The sequence below is a fragment of the Bufo bufo genome, chromosome 6, assembly GCF_905171765.1.
Source record: "Bufo bufo chromosome 6, aBufBuf1.1, whole genome shotgun sequence".
Classification (NCBI taxonomy): domain Eukaryota; kingdom Metazoa; phylum Chordata; class Amphibia; order Anura; family Bufonidae; genus Bufo; species Bufo bufo.
This window is the reverse complement of record NC_053394.1, coordinates 187,192,640-187,214,543: the sequence shown is the minus strand read 5'-3', so window position 1 is coordinate 187,214,543 and position 21,904 is coordinate 187,192,640. Positions and strand designations below refer to the sequence as shown.

The 21,904-nt window shown below is 44.1% G+C and overlaps 1 protein-coding gene across 2 annotated transcripts in view; it reads left to right on the top strand.

The window, feature by feature from the left end:
• Positions 1-21,904, top strand: part of LOC121004292 (zinc finger protein 692-like) — a 403,767-nt gene that overhangs the window by 252,222 nt on the left and 129,641 nt on the right. For both annotated transcript variants that reach the window (XM_040436456.1, XM_040436455.1), the window contains exons 7-8: positions 6,358-6,411; positions 11,419-11,497. In XM_040436456.1, coding sequence (XP_040292390.1) covers positions 6,358-6,411; positions 11,419-11,497 — 133 coding nt within the window. The remainder of the gene's footprint in view (positions 1-6,357; positions 6,412-11,418; positions 11,498-21,904) is intronic.

Genomic DNA, 21,904 nt, shown 5'->3' with positions numbered 1-21,904 from the left:
CGGAAAAAAACTTCAGTTTTGTCCCTATTCATTGTCAATGGGGACAAAACTGAACTGAACAGAATGCTCCAAAATGCATTCCATTCAATTTAGTTGCGTTCCCATGCCGGACAGCAAACCGCAACATGTTGTAGTTTGCTTTCCATCTTGGGATGCAGAGCAAGACGGATCCTGCATGTCCCCCAATGCAAGTCAATGGGGACGGATCAGTTTTTTTCTGCCACAATCGAAAACGGATCCGTCCTACATTGACTTTCAGTGGAGTTCATGACGGATCTGTCTTGGCCATGTTAAAGATAATACAACCGGATCCGTTCATAACGGATGTAGATGGTTGTATTATCAGTAACTGAAGCATTTTTGCTGAACTCTGCCAGATCCATTAAAAATCCTATTGTGAAAGTAGCCTTAATCACTTCAGGACTGCTCACTGTAAATTTATGTTGCCATTGCTGGCTTTTGTGTAGCACCAACATAAATTTAACTACGGTACATGCTTACACTAGGCAAAGGGTCCCTCACAACAAAACAAACTTCCAGATGGGCTGTTGCTAAGTTTCTGGTCTTGCTGACATCATTTGGACTTGATTATTTTAGGTCCCAATAACATGATTTCTATGTCAAAAAATTGTTACTTGAAGAAAATGTTTTGCTGTAACATATTCCCTGGAGCTTGTGTTTTATAATATCTTCTCACTCCTTCCAGTTTGTCAGAGTGAGATCAAGGAGATAGATATTGTACACAGTGCAGACTTCTCTTTGGCTGAAAATAATTTATTAACTCCTTCCACCCTACTTGTATTAATAAGTTAATGGCGCAATCCCGTTTTCTCTCACCCCTCCACACTGGCACTGATAGGAGGAATGTGATCCACCTCTCAAGGGACAGGAAACGGCATCGAAGCTCCCAATATAAAGGTGCCCTCCTCCATACCTAGATCAACTCTGTTTCTTGTCCCTTGAGGGACACATGGAGCCTGCCAATGGATCAATTTCGCCCAGCTTTGAAACCTATTACCCCGATATCGGGAGGGCTGGGTGGAGGACAGGGCATCTGAGTGTAGCGTGCTCTACCCCTACCTATCCTTGGCGTAAGTCCTTTAAAAAAGGCAGCCCTGGGCATCGCAGCTTCTACGCAGGAGGGTTGGCTGACTGGCGGCCAGTACAGGTGGGATCCCATGGGCCCAGTGAAGTGACATACTTCTGGGAGAGGTGACGCGTGTCTGGTGTTTGGAACGCAACACTTCCAGGTGCCGGCACATGAGGGATGCACTAGGCAGCATGGTTATTTTAAAAAGCGCAGATGGAACTTAGATGGCGGAACGGGGTCGAGTTGCACCAGTGACGGTCACCCTCATTGCTGCCTCCCCCACAGAAGACAAGGTGGACCAGGGCAGCCTCGCTCCCCTGCATCCCGCCAGCCAAGGGGTCACCCATCCAAGCCCCCCTTTCCAGCGTCCTGCCACTACTGTGCTAGTAGCTGAAGGGGTGACCCTGCTGGACCAGAGGAGGGGTGAAGATGGCGGCAGGAGATAGAAGAGAGGTGTAAAAACACCAAGTTGGAGCTCACCTCACCATACACCACCGAGGAGCACGGACACAGAACCGGAACCAAGGATGAGAAGTAGCAAAAAAATATTGTCCAGCTTCACCTCGCAGTGCGTGTTTTATTAGGAAACGTGCTTAAAAACCAAACATCAGGCTCATATCATCAACATGTTTCGGATCAACATATATTACAGATCCTTCCTCATGATACAGAGAATAAGACTGACAAATCTTATATACAGAGTAAAAGCAGTGATTCAGCTGTGTATTATTGATTGGCAATTGGACTGCTTTCACCCCACCCACAGCATATACCACTGAGACACAGGAACAGAACTGCATGAGAAGAAGAGAGGGAAAAATAAAAAATAAAAAAAAAAATAAAAAATAAAAAAAATTTAATTTTCACCCCTCTCTTCCTCCCACGCAAGAACCGCCCCTAAAGGACAAGAGAAGAAGATACATCTAATAATGCAATATTAAATCTTGTCTTTGATTAAGGCCCAAAGGTATACAGGACTGAAATCTAAAAATCCAATAGGCTTCTCTATTGAGAAGAGCTTTCCTATGGTCTCCGCCCCGTTTAGGAAAATTAACTCGTTCAATGCCCTGAACTTTCATGCCAGCAATATTGCCCTGGTGGCAGGAGGCAAAATGCTGGCTGACTGCTGACACATTTTTTACAAAAGCATGAGATATATCTGAGATATGTCTGCATATCCGAACTTTGAGGGCATTGGACGTGCATCCCACATATTGCAATTGACATGTAGAACAAGACACACAATACACCACATGTGTGGTATTGCAGTTAATGTATTGTTGTATCTCAAATGACTGCTGGGCTGCAACAGAGGCCACATTCCGTCCTGTTTGTACGACACTGCAACACGTACAAATGCGGTGCCCGCATTTGAACATCCCTTTAGACCTAAGCCAACATTGTTGTGGTACCGTACCATCTGAAAACCGACTCGGACTGAGTTTTTGAGAAAGTGTTGGCGCCTCTATAGAAGAGAGGTGAGTACACAGGACTAGGTGAGTATTTAACCCTCTGGGTTGGTCCCCCCTCCCTCTTGGTGGCATAGTCTGCGACCAGAAAGGGCTTCGGCATAGCCCAGCACCCCTGAAACATTCCCCTCCGGCATAGGCCGTTTGGTTGATTGAGATGGACATAGGGGGTTAATAGGTGCGGTATGCGTACTGGCGCCAAATTTGGTGGACTTGTATTAATTCCTTATTTACTCACAGGGAGCAGAGCAAGGAGCGGCACATATTCCGCTCATCTACATGGAGGCATTTATCTTTCTCCACCCCTTCGGGAGCGGATGCCAGGCGTGCCGCTCCTGAGGGGGTTAACCACATGCGTTCGGCCGGCACCGCTTTGGTGCTCCGGCTGCGATTTTTTGCCGCCCTGCTCAGAGAATATGGCGGCCAGCAGGGCGGCTGTTCACACATGCGGAAGAGCTCCGCCCCCCGAACCTCCCACATTTACTCCCCTTGGAGCGGATGCCGTCGCGCCGCTCCGGGAAGGGGTTAACCGCCTCCAAAAATATTGGGTCCAGCAGGGCAGACAGTTAAACATGCGGAGGAGTCTCCGCTCCCCGACCTCCCACATTTCAGTACACCCCTTGGAGCGGACGCCGTCGCGCCGCTCCGGAAGGGGTTAACTACAGCGCGATCGGCCGTGCACCGCATCGGTGCTCCGGCCCGCGCCTTCTCTGCCCGACCCCGCTATCAACGGCCCGGCCGGCGGGGTAACGCCCCCATTCAGTCCGGCCGGTCTGTGACAGGCTGGTGCAGCAAGGTGGGGGGGAGGCAGGCAATCTCTGAATAGCGCGCTGCGGCTTGCTGGGCCGCGACCTTCGTCCCTGGGGGCGAGTTCCTCCCTCCCCGCCTGCTGAGCTGCTGCTGCTGCCTTAACCCTTCATGGCCACCCACCATGGCTGGCACCTGATTATCTGAGTGCACTGTACCTTCCCCTGAGTGCACTGTACATGTGCGGAGGATTTAACCCCTTACTGCCTTATGTCACTGAGGCCAGTTTCCTAATTTTATTAAAAATAAATAAATAATAAAGGATATGTCCGTCCAATCCAGTGACGGACCGCTGCAGGATCCCAATCCGTCCTCCTGGGCCGTTTTGGTTGATGATTCTCCACCTGCACAATCCAGTGACGGACCGCTGCAGGATCCCAATCTGTCCTACGGGGCCGTTTGGTTGATAAATTCTCCTCCTGCGTCATACAGTGAAGGACCACTGCAGGATCCCAATTCCGTCCTCCGGGGCCGTTTTTGGTTGATGATTCTCCACTTGCACTATCCATTGCGGGACCACTGCAGGATCCCAATCCGTCCTCCGGGGCCGTTTGGTTGATGATTCTCCACCTGCACAATCCAGTGACGGACCACCTGCAGGATCCAAATCCGTCCTCCGGGGCCGTTGGTTGATTATTCTTTACCTGCGCAACTCAGTGAAGGTTCTCTGCAGGATCCCAATCCGTCCTACGGGGCCGTTTGGTTGATCATTCTCCACCTGCGCAACTCAGTGAAGGATCCCTGCAGGATCCCAATCTGTCCTACGGGGCCGCTTGGTTGGTAAATTCTCCAACTGCGCCATACAGTGGAGGAACTCTGGGATTCCCAATCCACCCTCTTGGTTGTTGGTTAATAATTCTCCACCTGCGCGATTCAGTGGGGTCCGCTTGAATCTACCATCCACCCTTCGGGGTTCTTTGGTTGATAATGCACCGCCTTCGCAACCCGGTGGAGAAACCTCTGGGAGTTTCCGTTCCACCCTCGGGTGGTTTGGTTGATAAGTCCCCGCCTGCGCAGTCCACAACTGCCAGGGACGAGATTTTGAATGGTAGCACTACACGCAGGCGAACCGCAGCAGGACAATTTTTCTCCTCGAATATTTCCGCTCCCCTACTCTTCCTCCCTAAAAATCATGCTCAGACACACCCTCCCTCACTGGGGCAGGTCCGTCCAGAAAGAGGGGAGAATCTCTGATTCGGATCCTGATATGAGTCCGAAACAATCTTCAGTAATTGCGTCTAGGTGGCCAGCAGTACGGTCGTATGCATTACCCACTTCATTTGGTGGTGTAACTGCACTACTTCGGGATACAGTGCCTGCCTTATACATTGTCCCTTGCCATAGGTGGACTAAGTACAATGACTTGGGGTTCAGGACCTGCCATATGCAGATCCATCGGTGGCGCGATGACATTGTCACTGGTTACATTATGTGCTGTATTCATTTCCCCCTTAGGTGCACTATTGCACTCCACGGGGTACAGGACTCGCCATATCCGCTAGTTCGCTGTGGGCATTCGCCCCCCTTCTTAGGTGGGGTATTCTCCCTACCACTGACCAGTATTTGCCGTATGCTCATAGGTAGCCGATTACTCTACCATTGAATACGGTTCCAACTGTCCACTATCCTTCCATAGGAGGAGTGTTGCACATCACCGTGCTTCTGTCGCATTTCCCCCTTCCGCTAGTGATACGCAAGCGGGGAGTAACTAAACATCTGCAGAACTACGGCTCTAGGTGCCTTCGCTTATTTCCAAGAGGGCGTGGCTACAGTTGGTTCTCGCAGGCACCCGACACGCTTGCCCTAGTGTTATATGGTTGCCACCAGTGGATACGGTGGCTATTCATCGTTGCATCCATCTTTTGGATCGATGGTCGCTGCGTGGGCCGCGGGTCTGCAGGCGACAGTTCTTAGTTGACTGCACGGGCTTGCTTCATGGGTCTGTGGTTTTTCCCTCCCTGTTGGACTGCTCTCGACCGTCCCATGGTCTCTGTGTCCTCCAATGAATATGTGCGAGAAAACAAGATTTTTGTATAACTTACCAGTAAAATCTCTTTCTCGCTCTTCATTGGGGGACACAGCACCCACCCAGTATTGTTGTTCGGCCACAGTTGTGGCTGTTGCTGGTTAGAACTTGGTTTGGTTCTTGGCATTGTTGCTGTTCCACATTGTTTCGTTGGTTTACTTGCTTCTCCTACTGCTTCTCACAAACTGAAGCTCTCTCTCCAGGCTGGAGGGGGTATAGCTGCCAGGGGAGGAGCTAACAGCTTTTACAAGTGTCAACGCCTCCTAGAGGACATAGCTATACCCATGGTGTCCCCCAATGAAGAGCGAGAAAGAGATTTTACTGGTAAGTTATACAAAAATCTTGTTTTCTGTGCCGGCGTGGAGGTGTGAGGGAAAGATGAAAATTGCTCTTACCGATACTTGGATTTCCCGTTAACACACGCTCTGGTTATAGAATTGATAATAGTATAGTTTGTTGTGTATCTCTCTGTCACTGAACTGATCTAGGTATGGAGGAGGCACCTTTTTATTGGGAGCTTTGATGCCGTTTCCTGTCTCTTCAGTCTCTCCTATCCGTGCCGTTGTGGAGGTTAACAGGAAATCCAGTTACCGGTAAGAGTAATTTTCATCTATAAAAAAAGATCAGAATGGCATCAAATCAACATTACTGCTGGTCTCTACTTTCTTGTCCCTCTTGTCACACATGAAATGACTGCTCAGCCATTTACTGTGCAGGGAAATCTTAGAAGGGGCCACAATGCTAAATCAGCACTGTAGCCCAATCATTCTCAGGACTAGTGGGGTTTCCAGAGGCTGAACCCCCTTCAATTGGAAAGACGAACCATCAGTATATAAGGGAGTATAAGCCCTTTAAAGGAGAATGTCATTCAGAAGCAGAAAATTATACTTTGAAATGTTCAACTCTCATTTGGAAGGACACAGAATTGTGGAAAAATGTAGTATTATTTATTTTATCTTTTCCAGGTGCAAATCTATTATTGATGAAGAATTGGCGCAAATCTGTAAGAAGAGAATCAGGTAAGTTATGTGAAACATGCAATCTTGTAGAAGTCTTGCAGGAAACACAGGGTCTACTGTTGCAGAGGGAATCATTTGCAGCCAGAAACAGGTCTGACTTGAGGTACGGCATGGTTCCCGAGTCCTTAAGGACCCATGACGTACGGGTACGTCATGTATAGTTCCGATCACCACCGCCCGGCGGGGGGTGATCGGAACCCGATGCCTGCTCAAATATTGAGCAGGCACCTTGGCTAAATGCGCGGGGGGGTCCCCGTGTAGATTCAGACCTGCGGTTTGCGGCTTTTACCTGGTGCGGCGGTGGTGCCATCGGGTCCCCATGGGGCTGTAGGGGGGACCCAATGGCATGGAAGGCAGCGCGATGCCTTCCTTAGGCATCTGTGCTGCCTTCCGGTGACGAGCCTGTGAGATCCAGCCCCCTGGATCTCACAGACGAGAAGCTGTATGAGTAATACACACAGTATTACTCATACAGCCAATGCACTCCAATACAGAAGTATTGGAATGCATTGTAAAGGATTAGACCCCCAAAATTTCAAGTCCCAAAGTGGGACAAAAAATAAAGTTAAAAAAAGTGGAAAAAATAAAGTGAAAAAAAGTGGAAAAAATAAAGTTTTCCCCCCAAAAAATTTAAATTTTCAAGTAAAAAATAAATAAAAAAATTGGTAAAAAATAGGGAGGGGGGGGGGAGTATACATATTAGGTATTGCCGCGTCCGTATCGACCGGCTCTATAAACATATCACATGACCTAACCCCTCAGATGAACACCGTAAAAAAAATTAAAATAAAGACTGTACTAAATAAACCATTTTTTGTCATACCTTACATCACAAAAAGTGTAATAGCAAGCGATCAAAAAGTCACCCGCACCCCAAAATAGTGGCAATAAAACCTCATCCCGCAAAAATCATACCCTACCCAAGGTAATCGCCCAAAAACTGAAAAAAATTATGGCTCTCAGACTATGGAAACACTAAAACATTATTTTTTTTGCTTCAAAAAAGAAATCATTGTGTAAAACTTACATAAATAAAAAAAAAGTATACATATTAGGTATCGCCCCATCCGTGACAACCTGGTCTATAAAAATATCACATGATCTAACCTGTCAGATGAATGTTGTAAATAAAAATGGTGCCAAAACAGCTATTTCTTGTTATCTTGCCTCACAAAAAGTGTAATCTAGAGCAACCAAAAATCATATGTACCCTAAACTAGTACCAACAATACTGCCACCCTATCCCGTAGTTTCTAAAATGGGGCCACTTTTTCAGAGTTTCTACTCTAGGGGTGCATCAGGGGGGCTTCAAATGGGACATGGTGTAAAAAAAAAACAGTCCAGCAAAATCTGCCTTCCAAAAACCGTATGGCATTCCTTTCCTTCTGAGCCCTGCCGTGTGCAAAAAATTGAAATTCTGAAATTCCATCTCTATTTGCCAATAACTTTTGTGGAATACCTAAAGGGTTAACGACGTTTGTAAAATCAGTTTTGAATACCTTGAGGGGTGTAGTTTAAAGAATGGGGTCATTTTTGGGTGGTTTATATTATGTAAGCCTCGCAAAGTTATTTCAGACCTGAACTGGTCCCTAAAAATTGGGTTTTTTAAAATTTCTGAAAGATTTCAATATTTGCTTCTAAACTTCTAAGCCTTGTAACATCCCCAAAAAATAAAATATCATTCCCGAAATGATCCTAACATGAAGTAGACATATGGGGAATGTAAAGTAATAACTATTTTTGTAGGTATTACTATGTATTATAGAAGTAGAGAAATTGAAACTTTGATATTTGAAAATTTTTGCAAATTTTGTATTTTTTTTTAAATACCAGTGTCATGAAGTACAATATGTGATGAAAAAACAATCTCAGAATGGCCTGGATAAGTAAAAGCGTTTTAAAGTTATCACCACTTAAAGTGACACTGGTCAGATTTGCAAAAAATGGCCAAGTCCTTAAGGTGAAATAGGGCCGAGTCCTTAAGGGGTTAAAAAAAAATAAGGAAAATGTGACATGCATAAGAGAATACTTTATTTACTTCTTACAGTTTAGATTGTGCTAGAAACTACAGTAACTAGAAATGACTGGGCTCTACAGTATATTTATGAACGCCCGTGCAACTGTCACTCCTGAGGTTAGTCAAGATCGCTCTCTCAGACCAGGCCAGGTAGCCAGTCCATCCATTTCCCACAGTTCACTTGTCCTCATCCTGGGTGGGCCCCTTCTGAGTTCAGGCCCCAAAGCAGCAGCATCCCCTGCTTCTCCTATAGCTACACCCCTGATGTTCGATCTCTGATGCATTAGAGCAGAACTGCATAGATGTGCCTCAAATATTAGGATGACCTGTTGTGTCAAGTTGTCAATATAAAATCAAGGGGGCAGAAGTTCTTAACTGAATGTTGTGCCTCTCCAGCTATGATCAGCTCTGTTTTGCTCTCCCTTGGAGAAGTAGGGTTAGTATTTTATGTACTCATAGCCTTTACATTGCTTTATTTGGTTCATCGAGAAGAACTGTTCATACCTGCAGGAGCACTGTGTTCAGCTGAGCACGTGTTCCCCTTCATTTCAGTAATCAGTGTGGGTATAAGCACCAGGTTCACCACCAAACAAAAGTTCTGACATGTCACCATGACATGCCAAAAGTTTTATAAAATTACAGCTAGTTCATGCAGCTGGACAAGAGTTTTTGCACTGGAAGACTCAAACTTCTACTGAAACACAAAGGACATGTCAAAACTTCTATAAAGCAATAGTAGACAGTTGCACTTTTTCTGAGGCCCTTCTGAAAATGAAAGAATCGGTCTATTAACTGGCATGAGCAAATCTGTTTTAAAGATAAGTTCACACTGCAGTCCAATAAGGATCAGAATAAAATAAATTATAAAATAACATATCGGCAATGCAATATAGAACACTCGATCATCTTAAACTTTCACCATTGCTTTTATGCAATTTTATTAATTTATTCTAATCTGTATTGAACTGTAGTGTGTAATGGTCTCTAAAACCTGTGGAACCACAGGCCCCAAAGAGCCATTGAAAAGCATGCAGCATCCATTTGAAGCCTATGTGCAGGGGCGGATTAAGTGCATGATAGGCCCAGGGCTGTCTACCCAACTTGGGCCCCTTCCTACATTTTAGTTTAGTTTTGTTTGTTTTTTGTATAAAGAGGCTGCGGTGCTTCATGTGCGCCACAGTCTCTTCCTAGGCCATATGACATCTTCAGACTAAAAAAAATACCCCAAATGACCCCAAATTGGGTCCTAAACTGAAAAATTTGGTTGCCAAATTTAAAATACATATAATTATAATAAAAAAGACATGGAGGAGAATACAGCACCACATACCTCTTACATCCAGTGACATCTCCTGTCATGTAGACCTTCTCTTTCCTCTTCTCCTCCATTTGACCCAGACCATCATGGCAAATTCTTTCAGCCACATCTCGTCTCTACAGTTTGTAACACAGACACGTTAGATTTCTAAATTTTTCCATCAACCTCCCCATCCTGGTGCCCCCACAGTGTCATCCTGCTGCCACTCCCAATACTGTGCCCGTTGTGCTCCCCAATGCCCCAGGTACTATACTGCTAAAAATATAGTGACCCTAATAGACATAATTGGAGTCATTTATCAAACTGGTGTAAAGTAGAACTGGATTTCCAAAAGAGCTGTCAAAAATTAATGGTGGAACCTGATTGGCTGCTATGGGCAACTAAGCCAGTTATACTTTACACCAGTTTGATGAATTACCCCAAATGTTCCTATAGTGTCCACAGAAGCTATAATGTCCCCTAGAGTGCCCCGAGTAATAATAACACCCTCTATTGTGCTCCAGGCAATAATCCCTGTATAGTGTCCCCAAAAATAATAGAATTGCCCCTACAGTGCCTCCCCAATAGCAACACCCCCATATAGTAATTTCCACCACACTGCTCCCACATAGTAATCCCCCATAGTAATTTGCCCCCACACAGTAATTTCCCCCAAACTGTCCCCATATAGTAGTTTGCCCCCCACACAGTAATTTCCCCTACATAGTAATTTCCACTACACTTCCCAATATAGTAATTTGCCCCCACATAGCAATTCCCCACACTGTCCCCACATAGCAATTTCTCCCACACTGCCCCATATAGCAATTTCCCCCCACATAGCAATTTCCCCCACACTGCCCCCACACAATTGTTTTCCCCACACAGCAATTTCCCTTACACTGCCCCCACACAGTAATTTCCCCTACACTGCCCCCACATAGTAATTTGCCCCTACACTGCCCCCACATAGTAATTTGCCCCCACACCGCCCCATATAGTAATTTGCCCCCACACCGCCCCATATAGTAATTTGCCCCCACATAGTAATTTGCCCCCACACTGCCCCATATAGTAATTTGCCCCCACACTGCCCCATATAGTAATTTGCCCCCACATAGTAGTCCCTCCCATAATAATTTGGCCCCACACAGCCCCCACATTAACCCCCCCCCCCCCCCCCCCCGATGTACTCGATGTCTCTTCACTAATATTTCCTCCTGTGTGTCCGTCCGTCCCCCCACATGTCCCACAAAGTAGGCACAAAAAAAAAAGCTAAATACTCACCTATGTCCAGGGCCAGGCGCTTGCTCGCAGAGGAAGGCGGGATGAGGGAGGCGTGCACACGTCACAGTGCTGCGTCCCGGCACAGGCGCGCGATGACATCATCACTCCCGCCTGCGTCGGGATTTCACTACCGCATAGGTCCCAGGCCTACTAGGCCTGAAGCCTATGGCAGTGATTGGCGACGGGACAGGGAGCTATGCTGCCGACCAGAACGTCCCTATTGTAATCTGCCACTGCCTATGTGATTTGGAAAACTATAGATTCAAAATTAAAAAAATTGGCATGTCGATTGGACTACTAATTCAGTCTGTGACTATATAGCATCTGGACAGTGCTGTTTTTACATACATTCTTATAAACATGTATAAATATGTCTATATTTAATACGCAACTGTATTTTCTGCAGAAAAGCCACACCACAGGAACTGTTAATGTGTGAATATGATGACTGTGGGAAGATTTTTTCAAAGCGGCAGTACCTAAATGTAAGTACAAAAGCTAGGCACATACTGCCACAGCTACTTGTAGGGGAGGTGTTACAGCTTTAATCTCTGAAAAAATAAAGTCCTTGAGTCATTGTCTTCTGGCAACTAATTAAGTATTCTGTTTAGCTGTTTCCTATTTATATCTCCTTCTGGGATAGTTGAGTGATAAACCATATTGCTGCAAATACAGCTTGTACTTGGGTTTTCCAGACTCTTGAATGGCAATTAGTAAAGCTGGATTTACATGGGCCCACTGTCGGGAAAGAAGCGTTCAGTGATCATGCAGCGATCTCCTTCACTGTATAAAGACTAGGGATTGCTAGGACGAGGGACAAAAATAAATAAAAAAGAGTTAAAAAAAAAGTGTCTAATAAAAAAAAAGTTTCAAGTAAACACATTTACAATAAAAACAAAAAACATAAAAATAGATGTATTCGGTATCTCTGTGTCTGTAACGACCTCTATAAAAAAAATATCACATGATCTACCCTGTCAGGTGAATTCTGTAAAAACTGTGCCAGTACAGCCTTTTTTTTATCACCTTCCCTGATAGAGATGTGTATATATGTATATAATACTACAGAAATCAAGATGGCTCCCATATCCTGTTGCTTCAAACAAAGAACAGCACAAGGGTCTCAGCCCATCCTGGAAGACCCCCCTTCTGGAGGGGTCATTTGTGATAAACGTAGTACCACTACTGACCAATGAAGACATTACACAATGTACTCCTCCCCCTCCCCCTTCCTCACTATGTATAGGAATGTGCTGTGTAATAAAGCTGAGAACTGAATTGACCCTGCTGGCGTCAAGGCTCTTCTGTGCACATAAAATCCTAGGATTAAACTATTAATTTGGAGCAGCAGAAGCAAACATTTTAGCTCTGATTAATAGCATCTTTAACACCCCCTTTAAAAAAAAGCAAATAAACAGCACTATGTACCTCAAAATGGTACCAATGAAAACATTACCTCATTCTGCATAAAATGCGCCCTCACACAAGACCGTTGACAGGAAAAAAAATGGCTGTCAGAAAATGGCAACACAAAAACATGTTTTTCTTCAAAAATGCTATTATTGTGTAAAACTGAAAATCAAAAATGAAATATGGTATGGCTGCTGACCTGGTCCATAAAAAATATAGCATGATCTAGCCCATTAGGTGAATGCCATAAAAAAATAAAAACTATGCAAGAACAACAATGCAAGAACAGTCCTTTTTGGCCACTTTGCCTCCAAAAAATTATAATGTCAAGCGACTGAAAAGTCGTATGTACTGCAAAATAGTACCAATGATAGTGGCAATTCATCCTACAAACAATAAGCTCTCACATCTCTGTCAAGCGAAAAATAAACGTATGATTGTCAGAAAATGGCTGTACGGGTACCCCAGAGGCTGTTCAAAAGCAACATGGTGCCCTTAATCACCTCAGCCCCCCTAGCTTAAACACCCTTAATGACCAGGCCGTATGTGTTTTTCGGATCCGATCCATGTATCCATGGATCCGTAAAAAACATACGGACGTCTGAATGGAGCCTTACAGGGGGGTGATCAATGACAGGGGGGTGATCAGGGAGTCTATATGGGGTTATCAGGGGTTAATAAGTGACAGGGGGGGGGGTGTAGTGTAGTGGTGTTTGGTGCTACTTATTACTGAGCTGCCTGTGTCCTCTGGTGGTCGATCCAAGCAAAAGGGACCACCAGAGGACCAGGTAGCAGGTATATTAGACGCTGTTATCAAAACAGCGTCTAATATACCTGTTAGGGGTTAAAAAAATTGCATCTACAGCCTGCCAGCGAACGATCGCCGCTGGCAGGCTGTAGATCCACTCGCTCACCTTCCGATCCTGTGAACGCGCGCGCCTGTGTGCGCACGTTCACAGGAAATATCGCGTCTCGCGAGATGACGCATAGATGCGTGACTCTGCCTGGAGCTGCCGCCTCCGGAACGCGATCCTGCGTTAGGCGGTCCGGAGGCGGTTAAACAAATTCATCAAAATCTGTGCTGCAAGTGCCAAAAGGCGTTATTTCCCTTCTGAACCGTGCAGCACACCCATGCAGCAGTTTATGTCCATACTTATGCCATTTCCCAGGCCCGGCATACCCGGGCAAGTTCCGGGGCCCACTGTTCCTTAGGGGGCCCACTCATTTCCTCATTTGAAAATTGTGAAAGTCGCGGCCCCTTTAAACATCACCCTGCCTAGTATCACAGAACACGAAGCGTGCTGCTCTAAGCACGCTCCATGTTCCCTCAGCCCATTCTCTCCTTATTGGCAGTGGCAGCAGCAGCACAGGGGGGAGGGGGGGACTGCTTCCTTCTCCCCTGTGCTGCTGCTGCCACTGCCAATGAGGAGAGAATGGGCGGAGGAGGCGAGGGACTTTGGCCATTGTGCCACCAATGATAATTAACCTTTAATACAGATACATGAGGCGGGTGCCGGCGGCAGATCTCTGACAGGGAGCTGCGATCTGATCTGATGTGATTCTGCTGCTGGCACCCGCCTCCTGTATCTGTATTAAAGGTTAATTATCATTGGTGACACAGTGCACCCCCCCCACCCCATTGTCAAAAACATTGGTGGCACAGTGCGCCCCCCAACCCCTCCAGTATTAAAATCATTGGTTGCGCAGTGTGCTCCCCTCAAACCCCCCCCCCTTTAAATCATTGGTGGCAATGGCCACAGGGTCCCCTCCTTGTCATTGGTGGCAGTGGCAGCTTCTGAACGGAGCCCCAGCTGTGTAATCCTTGGGCTCCGATCGGTTACCATGGCAGCCAGGACGCTACTGAAGCCCTGGCTGCCATGGTAAGCTCCATGCTGCTGTGTGCACAAAGCCTAGAGCAGCAGGGAGAGTGTGAAGTCCTATTCACCCTTATAGAGCTCTATTAGGGTGAATAGGACACGTGATTAAAAGATCCCAGGTTCTAGCCCCTAAGAGGGGAAATAGTTATTAAATTAAAAAGTTTAAAAAAACACACACCAAAATATTAAGTATAAATCACCCCCTTTCCCAATTTTACATATAAAATATATAAAAAATAAATACATATTACATATCGCCACATCTGAAAAGTCCAAGCTATTAAAATATTATTATTTTTAAATTGCGGTGAGCGCCGCAACAGAAAAATAAATAAATAAAAATTGCGCGATTCGCCATTTTTCTTTTGTCAACTTGTCCCCCCAAAAAATAGGATAGTTACCAGGTTACCAGGTGCAACAGAGTGTTTGAACACACTCAAATCTAACAAGACAGAAACACAGAAATGAAATGGCAATTCTGGAGGAGCTGCTCAGCCCCTGACACTGTGGCGTGTCTTTTATTGGGGGAGCAGCCCGACCGCATGTGGACCGCAGTAATCGACTAACCCCAGCAAAATATGCATACAATGGAGGATGTCGACGCGGTCCACATGCACCTCTATCACATGGTCTGGCATAGGTGTGGCTCACAGCCTGGCCTCATTCACATTGTACTACCACAGTATTCATGCTGGGCTTTTGTGTGGGAGCTTGGCTGTGAGCTGAATTATATCACCCCCAGACTGTGTTCACACCATAGTTAGAGCAGCGGCTAGGACCCTCTGCCATGCTGAGTGACCGTGACGTGGTGCATTGATGGGCTCCGATATTTTCCTGACTGGAACATATTGGCGAAAGTCTCAGCTTTTAGTGCCTGCATTTATGACTTCCCAGTATAGTCAGTAGCATTTTTGTTTGGTGCATTTCCTCTCTGTGTTTCATATGTTTATTTGCTACATTCTGTGTAGTTTGCTTCTTGTGGTGCATGTGGACCGCGTCGACATCCTCCATTGTATGCATATTTTGCTGGGGTTAGTCGATTACTGCGGTCCACATGCGGTCGGGCTGCTCCCCCAATAAAAGACACGCCACAGTGTCAGGGGCTGAGCAGCTCCTCCAGAATTGCCACTTCATTTCTGTGTTTCTGTCTTATATTTATACATAGTAATTAGATCTCCCCTCAGTCGTCTTTTTTCTAAAGTGAATAACCCTAATTTTAATAATCTTTCAGGGTACTATAGTTGCCCCATTCCAGTTATTACTTTAGTTGCCCTCCTCTGGACCCTCTCCAGCTCTGCTATGTCTGCCTTGTTCACAGGAGCCCAGAACTGTACACAGTACTCCATGTGTGGTCTGACTAGTGATTTGTAAAGTGGTAGGACTATGTTCTTATCACGGGCACCTATGCCCATTTTTATACAACCCATTATCTTATTGGCCTTGGCAGCAGCTGCCTGACACTGGTTTTTGCAGCTTAGTTTGCTGTTTATTAAAATTCCTAGATCCTTTTCCATGTCAATGTTACCAAGTGTTTTACCATTTAGTATGTACGGGTGACTTGCATTATTCCTTCCCATGTGCATAACTTTACATTTGTCAGTGTTAAACCTCATCTGCCACTTATCTGCCCAAGCCTCCAATCTATCCAGATCCATCTGTAGCAGTATACTATCCTCTTCAGTGTTAATTACTTTACACAGTTTAGTGTCATCTGCGAAAATTTATATTTTACTATGCAAGCCTTCTACAAGATCATTAATAAATATATTGGAGAATAGGGCCCAATACTGACCCCAGAGGTACTCCACTAGTGACAGTGACCCAATCTGAGTGTGTACCGTTAATAACCACCCTCTGTTTTCTATCACTCAGCCAGTTACTTACCCACATACAGACGTTTTCTCCCAGTCCAAGCATTCTCATTTTATATACTAACCTTTTATGTGGTACAGTGTCAAATGCTGAAGTCCAGATATACGACATCCATTGATTCGCCGCTGTCAAGTCTAGAACTTACCTCCTCATAGAAACTGATTAAATTAGTTTGGCATGACCGATCCCTCATGAAGCCATGCTGATATGGCGTTATTTGCTTATTTCCGTTGAGATGCTCTAAGATAGCATCTCTTAGAAAACCTTCAAACTGTTTACCCACAACAGATGTTAAATTTACCGGCCTATAGTTTCCAGGCTCTGTTTTTGGACCCTTTTTGAATATTGGCACCACATTTGCTATGCGCCAATCCTGTGGGACATTCCCTGTCAGTATAGAGTCCTTAAATATCAGAAATAAGGGTCTGGCTATGACATTACTTAATTCCCTTAGGATACGGGGGTGTATGCCATCCGGTCCTGGCGATTTGTCTATTTTAATCTTTTTAAGTCGCTGTTGTACTTCTTCCTGGGTCAGACAGGACACTTTTTTAATGGGGAATTTATTTTTACATTCAGCATTTCATCTGACAGTTTATTTTCCTAAGTGAATACAAAAAAAATATTTAACAGCTTTGCTTTCTCCTCGTCGCTCTCTACGACTCCCCCCTCATTACTCTTTAAAGGGCCGACACCTTCAGATTTATACCTTTTAACATTTATATAATTGAAGAACATTTTAGGGTTAGTTTTACTCTCTTTGGCAATTAATCTCTCGGTCTCTAGTTTGCCCGCTTTTATATGTTTTTTACATGTCCTATTTTTTTCCTTATAGTTTTTCAGTGCTTCCTCGCACCCTCCTGTTTTAGTGATTGATATGCTTTCTTTCTTTTATTTATTGCTTTCTTTACAGTTCTATTTATCCACATTGGTTTCTTTTTGTTCCTTAACCTTTTATTCCCATACAGTATGTACCTCTCACATTGAGATTTTAGGATGCCTTTAAAGATATCCCATTTTGTGTCTGTATTTTTATTTTTGAGGACTTTGTCCCAGTTACTTAGGCCTATGGCCTCTCTTTTTAAAGTTTGGTATTTTTGTTCCTCCCTGTAGAAACGCTCTTTTGAATGATAATTGGAAGGTTATTACTTTATGGTCACTATTTCCCAGGTTATTTTTTTCATGTGGTATCGAATGGTATCGAGTATCGCAATACTTTTTTATGGTATCAAAATCAAATCAAAATTTTGGTATCGTGACAACTCTTGTCTGCTGCAGCCTGCCCTGCTGTGCTCCAAATTAAAATATCATCATATTGACATTGGGAATTGGGGGCACAGGGGCGTGCAGCAGCATAGTGCAATCAGCATTCATATTGAAATTTATTTTCATATTAAATGTCTGTTTCTCTTTAGAGGGTGTACAGTAAAAACTGAATACTGAGTAGACCTGAGGGATTAAAACACTGGGTAAAAAAGTAGGGGTATAAGGATTTATTCACATATATCTGCTTTGTAGCGTGTTCTGTCTATTGTACAGGGAGTGCAGAATTATTAGGCAAGTTGTATTTTTGAGGATTAATTTTATTATTGAACAACAACCATGTTCTCAATGAACCCAAAAAACTCATTAATATCAAAGCTGAATATTTTTGGAAGTAGTTTTTAGTTTGTTTTTAGTTTTAGCTATTTTAGGGGGATATCTGTGTGTGCAGGTGACTATTACTGTGCATAATTATTAGGCAACTTAACAAAAAACAAATATATACCCATTTCAATTATTTATTTTTACCAGTGAATCCAATATAACATCTCAACATTCACAAATATACATTTCTGACATTCAAAAACAAAACAAAAACAAATCAGTGACCAATATAGCCACCTTTCTTTGCAAGGACACTCAAAAGCCTGCCATCCATGGATTCTGTCAGTGTTTTGATCTGTTCACCATCAACATTGCGTGCAGCAGCAACCACAGCCTCCCAGACACTGTTCAGAGAGGTGTACTGTTTTCCCTCCTTGTAAATCTCACATTTGATGATGGACCACAGGTTCTCAATGGGGTTCAGATCAGGTGAACAAGGAGGCCATGTCATTAGATTTTCTTCTTTTATACCCTTTCTTGCCATCCACGCTGTGGAGTACTTGGACGCGTGTGATGGAGCATTGTCCTGCATGAAAATCATGTTTTTCTTGAAGGATGCAGACTTCTTCCTGTACCACTGCTTGAAGAAGGTGTCTTCCAGAAACTGGCAGTAGGACTGGGAGTTGAGCTTGACTCCATCCTCAACCCGAAAAGGCCCCACAAGCTCATCTTTGATGATACCAGCCCAAACCAGTACTCCACCTCCACCTTGCTGGCGTCTGAGTCGGACTGGAGCTCTCTGCCCTTTACCAATCCAGCCACGGGCCCATCCATCTGGCCCATCAAGACTCACTCTCATTTCATCAGTCCATAAAACCTTAGAAAAATCAGTCTTGAGATATTTCTTGGCCCAGTCTTGACGTTTCAGCTTGTGTGTCTTGTTCAGTGGTGGTCGTCTTTCAGCCTTTCTTACCTTGGCCATGTCTCTGAGTATTGCACACCTTGTGCTTTTGGGCACTCCAGTGATGTTGCAGCTCTGAAATATGGCCAAACTGGTGGCAAGTGGCATCTTGGCAGCTGCACGCTTGACTTTTTTCAGTTCATGGGCAGTTATTTTGCGCCTTGGTTTTTCCACACTCTTCTTGCGACCCTGTTGACTATTTTGACTGAAACGCTTGATTGTTCGTAGATCACGCTTCAGAAGCTTTGCAATTTTAAGAGTGCTGCATCCCTCTGCAAGATATCTCACTATTTTTGACTTTTCTGAGCCTGTCAAGTCCTTCTTTTGACCCATTTTGCCAAAGGAAAGGAAGTTGCCTAATAATTATGCACACCTAATATAGGTTGTTGATGTCATTAGACCACACCCCTTCTCATTACAGAGATGCACATCACCTAATATGCTTAATTGGTAGTAGGCTTTCGAGCCTATACAGCTTGGAGTAAGACAACATGCATAAAGAGGATGATGTGGTCAAAATACTCATTTGCCTAATAATTCTGCACTCCCTGTATTTGGCAACATATGTAACATATGCAGCTTCATTGCCGCGTGTGTTGTGCAAAATGCCACAAGGGGGCCCACTGAGGCTTTATCGCCCAAGGGCCCACATGAACCTGGTGCCAGCCCTGAACCTGCCTAACAATATAAAGGGTGTGGTGTTTCTCGGATAGTTTTAGCTGGGCACAACATATGGGGCACTGAAATGCCATATCTGTGGAAAACTATCAATTTTCAATTTGTACCCTCCACTGCACATTTATTTACTGCAAAATACTTGTCGTCAAAATGCTCACTGCACCCCTTAATAAGTACTTTGAGTTTAGTTTACAAAATGAGGTAACTTATTAAGGGTTCCATTTTTTTTCACCACTGAGCCTTTACATCTGTCGGCAAAAGTGGTATAAATCACCACATTGGGTCTCAAATGTGCATGGTCCTCTTTTACTCCTAAGCCCTCTCGTTCAGGCAAAATAATTGGGCCATGTGTTTTTTGTTTCTAAAACCAGAAAGCACAGCTTAACCCTTTTAATGGGTTGTCCGAGTTATGAAAAAATAAATATACAGCACTGTAAATCTGATGGGCAGCAATATATAACTAAGCTAAGCAAGTTTTAGGCAAAAAAAATATATTTCCTCATTTCCCTGGTTCTCGTCTGGCCATTTGTTTACCTGCAATAACAACAATCTGAGGTTTTCTCGTGAATATTTGTGCCACTCCCCCTGCTCTGCAAAGGGAGTGAATACAAGTGCTGCCCTGAGGGACATGTCTGACTGCTGGGATACTCCGCAGCATGTTGTATGTGTACGACTACAAGTCCCAGCTGTACAATGACACTGCTGATACACACAGTATCTTCCCCCTACCTGTTCTTGTGCAGTGCTCTGCAGAACTCCTCTAGTCTGTCAGCTACTGTGCCCAGCATTTGTCTCCTCATTGCCTGCAGCTACTCAGAAAAGCCTTCAGCCTTGAATATGTGCTGCTGAAGGGGTTATAGTTTTTCCTGAAGAATCCAGGGAGGGAGCAATAAGCAGCAGACGGCAGTGCAGGGGTGTTTGGCCAGCACAGTGACGTCTCGTGTACAGGCACATATCTGCTCTCTCAGGCTTGTGCACGAAACATCATCAGAGCAGGGAAAGAAGCTGACATCACAGGTTATGTGACCCTCAGTGAAATCTGAGAAAGCAGCAACTGCAGATACAGTAAGTGCATGTTAAAGCCTGTACAAAGAACACAATAATAACTCTGACAACCCCTTTAAAGATCAGGCCTATATTCATTTTTGGAATTTTCCTCCCCATGTTCCAGTAACGATAACTTGTTTTATTTTTCCATTCACCTAGCTATATGGGGCTTATGTTTTGCGGGACACGCTGCATTTTTTAATGCCACCAATTAATATAACATGTTTGTATTAGAAAACTGGGAAAAAATTATTTGTGGGGCAAAATTAAAATAGAAACAGAATTCCGCCATGGTTTTTGGGGTTTTGAAATCATAGCATTCACTGTACGCAAGAAATTACCTATCGCCCTTATTCTGCAGCTCAATATGAATGCGGTGATACCAAACTTGTATAGTTTTTTTTTTTTTTACAAACCTTTGAAAAACTATGATAGCTATGACTGGGCGGTTAATGTACATGGTTACAGTCTGTTTAGAAAGGATCGCCAAAACGGGACAGGGGGAGGGGTCTGCCTTTATGTAATGTCCTGTCTAAAGCCCATAGTCCGAGAAGATACAAGTGAGGGACATAAACATGTGGAATCACTGTGAGTAGAAATGCATGGAGGCAAAAATAATAATAAAATACCTAATATATCTGAGTCCACAGAAAATCTACTTCTAAACGAGATAGATGAGGCGGCAAATCATAATAAGGTGGTTATTATGGGGGACTTCAACTGCCCATATAGACTGGGAAACTGAAACTTGTATATTTCATAAAGGAAACAGGTTATTGGCAATAACCAAAGACAATTACCTTTCCCAACTGGTTCAGTACATGACTAGAGGGACAGCCATACTGGACTTCGTATTAACCAATAGACCTGACAAAACAAAAGATGTGCAGGTTGGGGGAAACCTGGGAAATAGTGACCATAAAGTACTAATAACCTTCCAATTATCATTCAGAAGAGTGTTTTTTCAGGGAGGAACAAAAATACCAAACTTCAAAAAAGCTAAATTCAGCCAACTAAGAGAGGCCATAGGCCTAACTAACTGGGACAAAGTCCTCAAAAATAAAAATACAGCCACAAAATGGGATATTTTTAAAAGCATCCTAAAGTTTAATTGTGAGAGGTACATACCTTATGGGAATAAAAGGTTAAGGAACAAGAAAAAAACTATGTGGATAAAAATAACTGTAAAGAAAGCAATAAGTGAAAAAAAAGAAAGCATTTAAATCAGTAAAACAGGAGGACAGTGAGGAAGCACTGAAAAATTATAAGGAAAAAAATAGAATATGTAAAAAACTAATAAATGCAGCCAAACTAGAGACCGAAAGATTAATTGCCAAAGAGAGCAAAACTAACCCTAAAATGTTTTTCAATTATATAAATGGTAAAAAGTATAAATCTGAAGGTGTCTGCCCTCTACAGAGTAATGAGGTGGGAGTTGCAGAGAGCGATGAGGAGAAAGC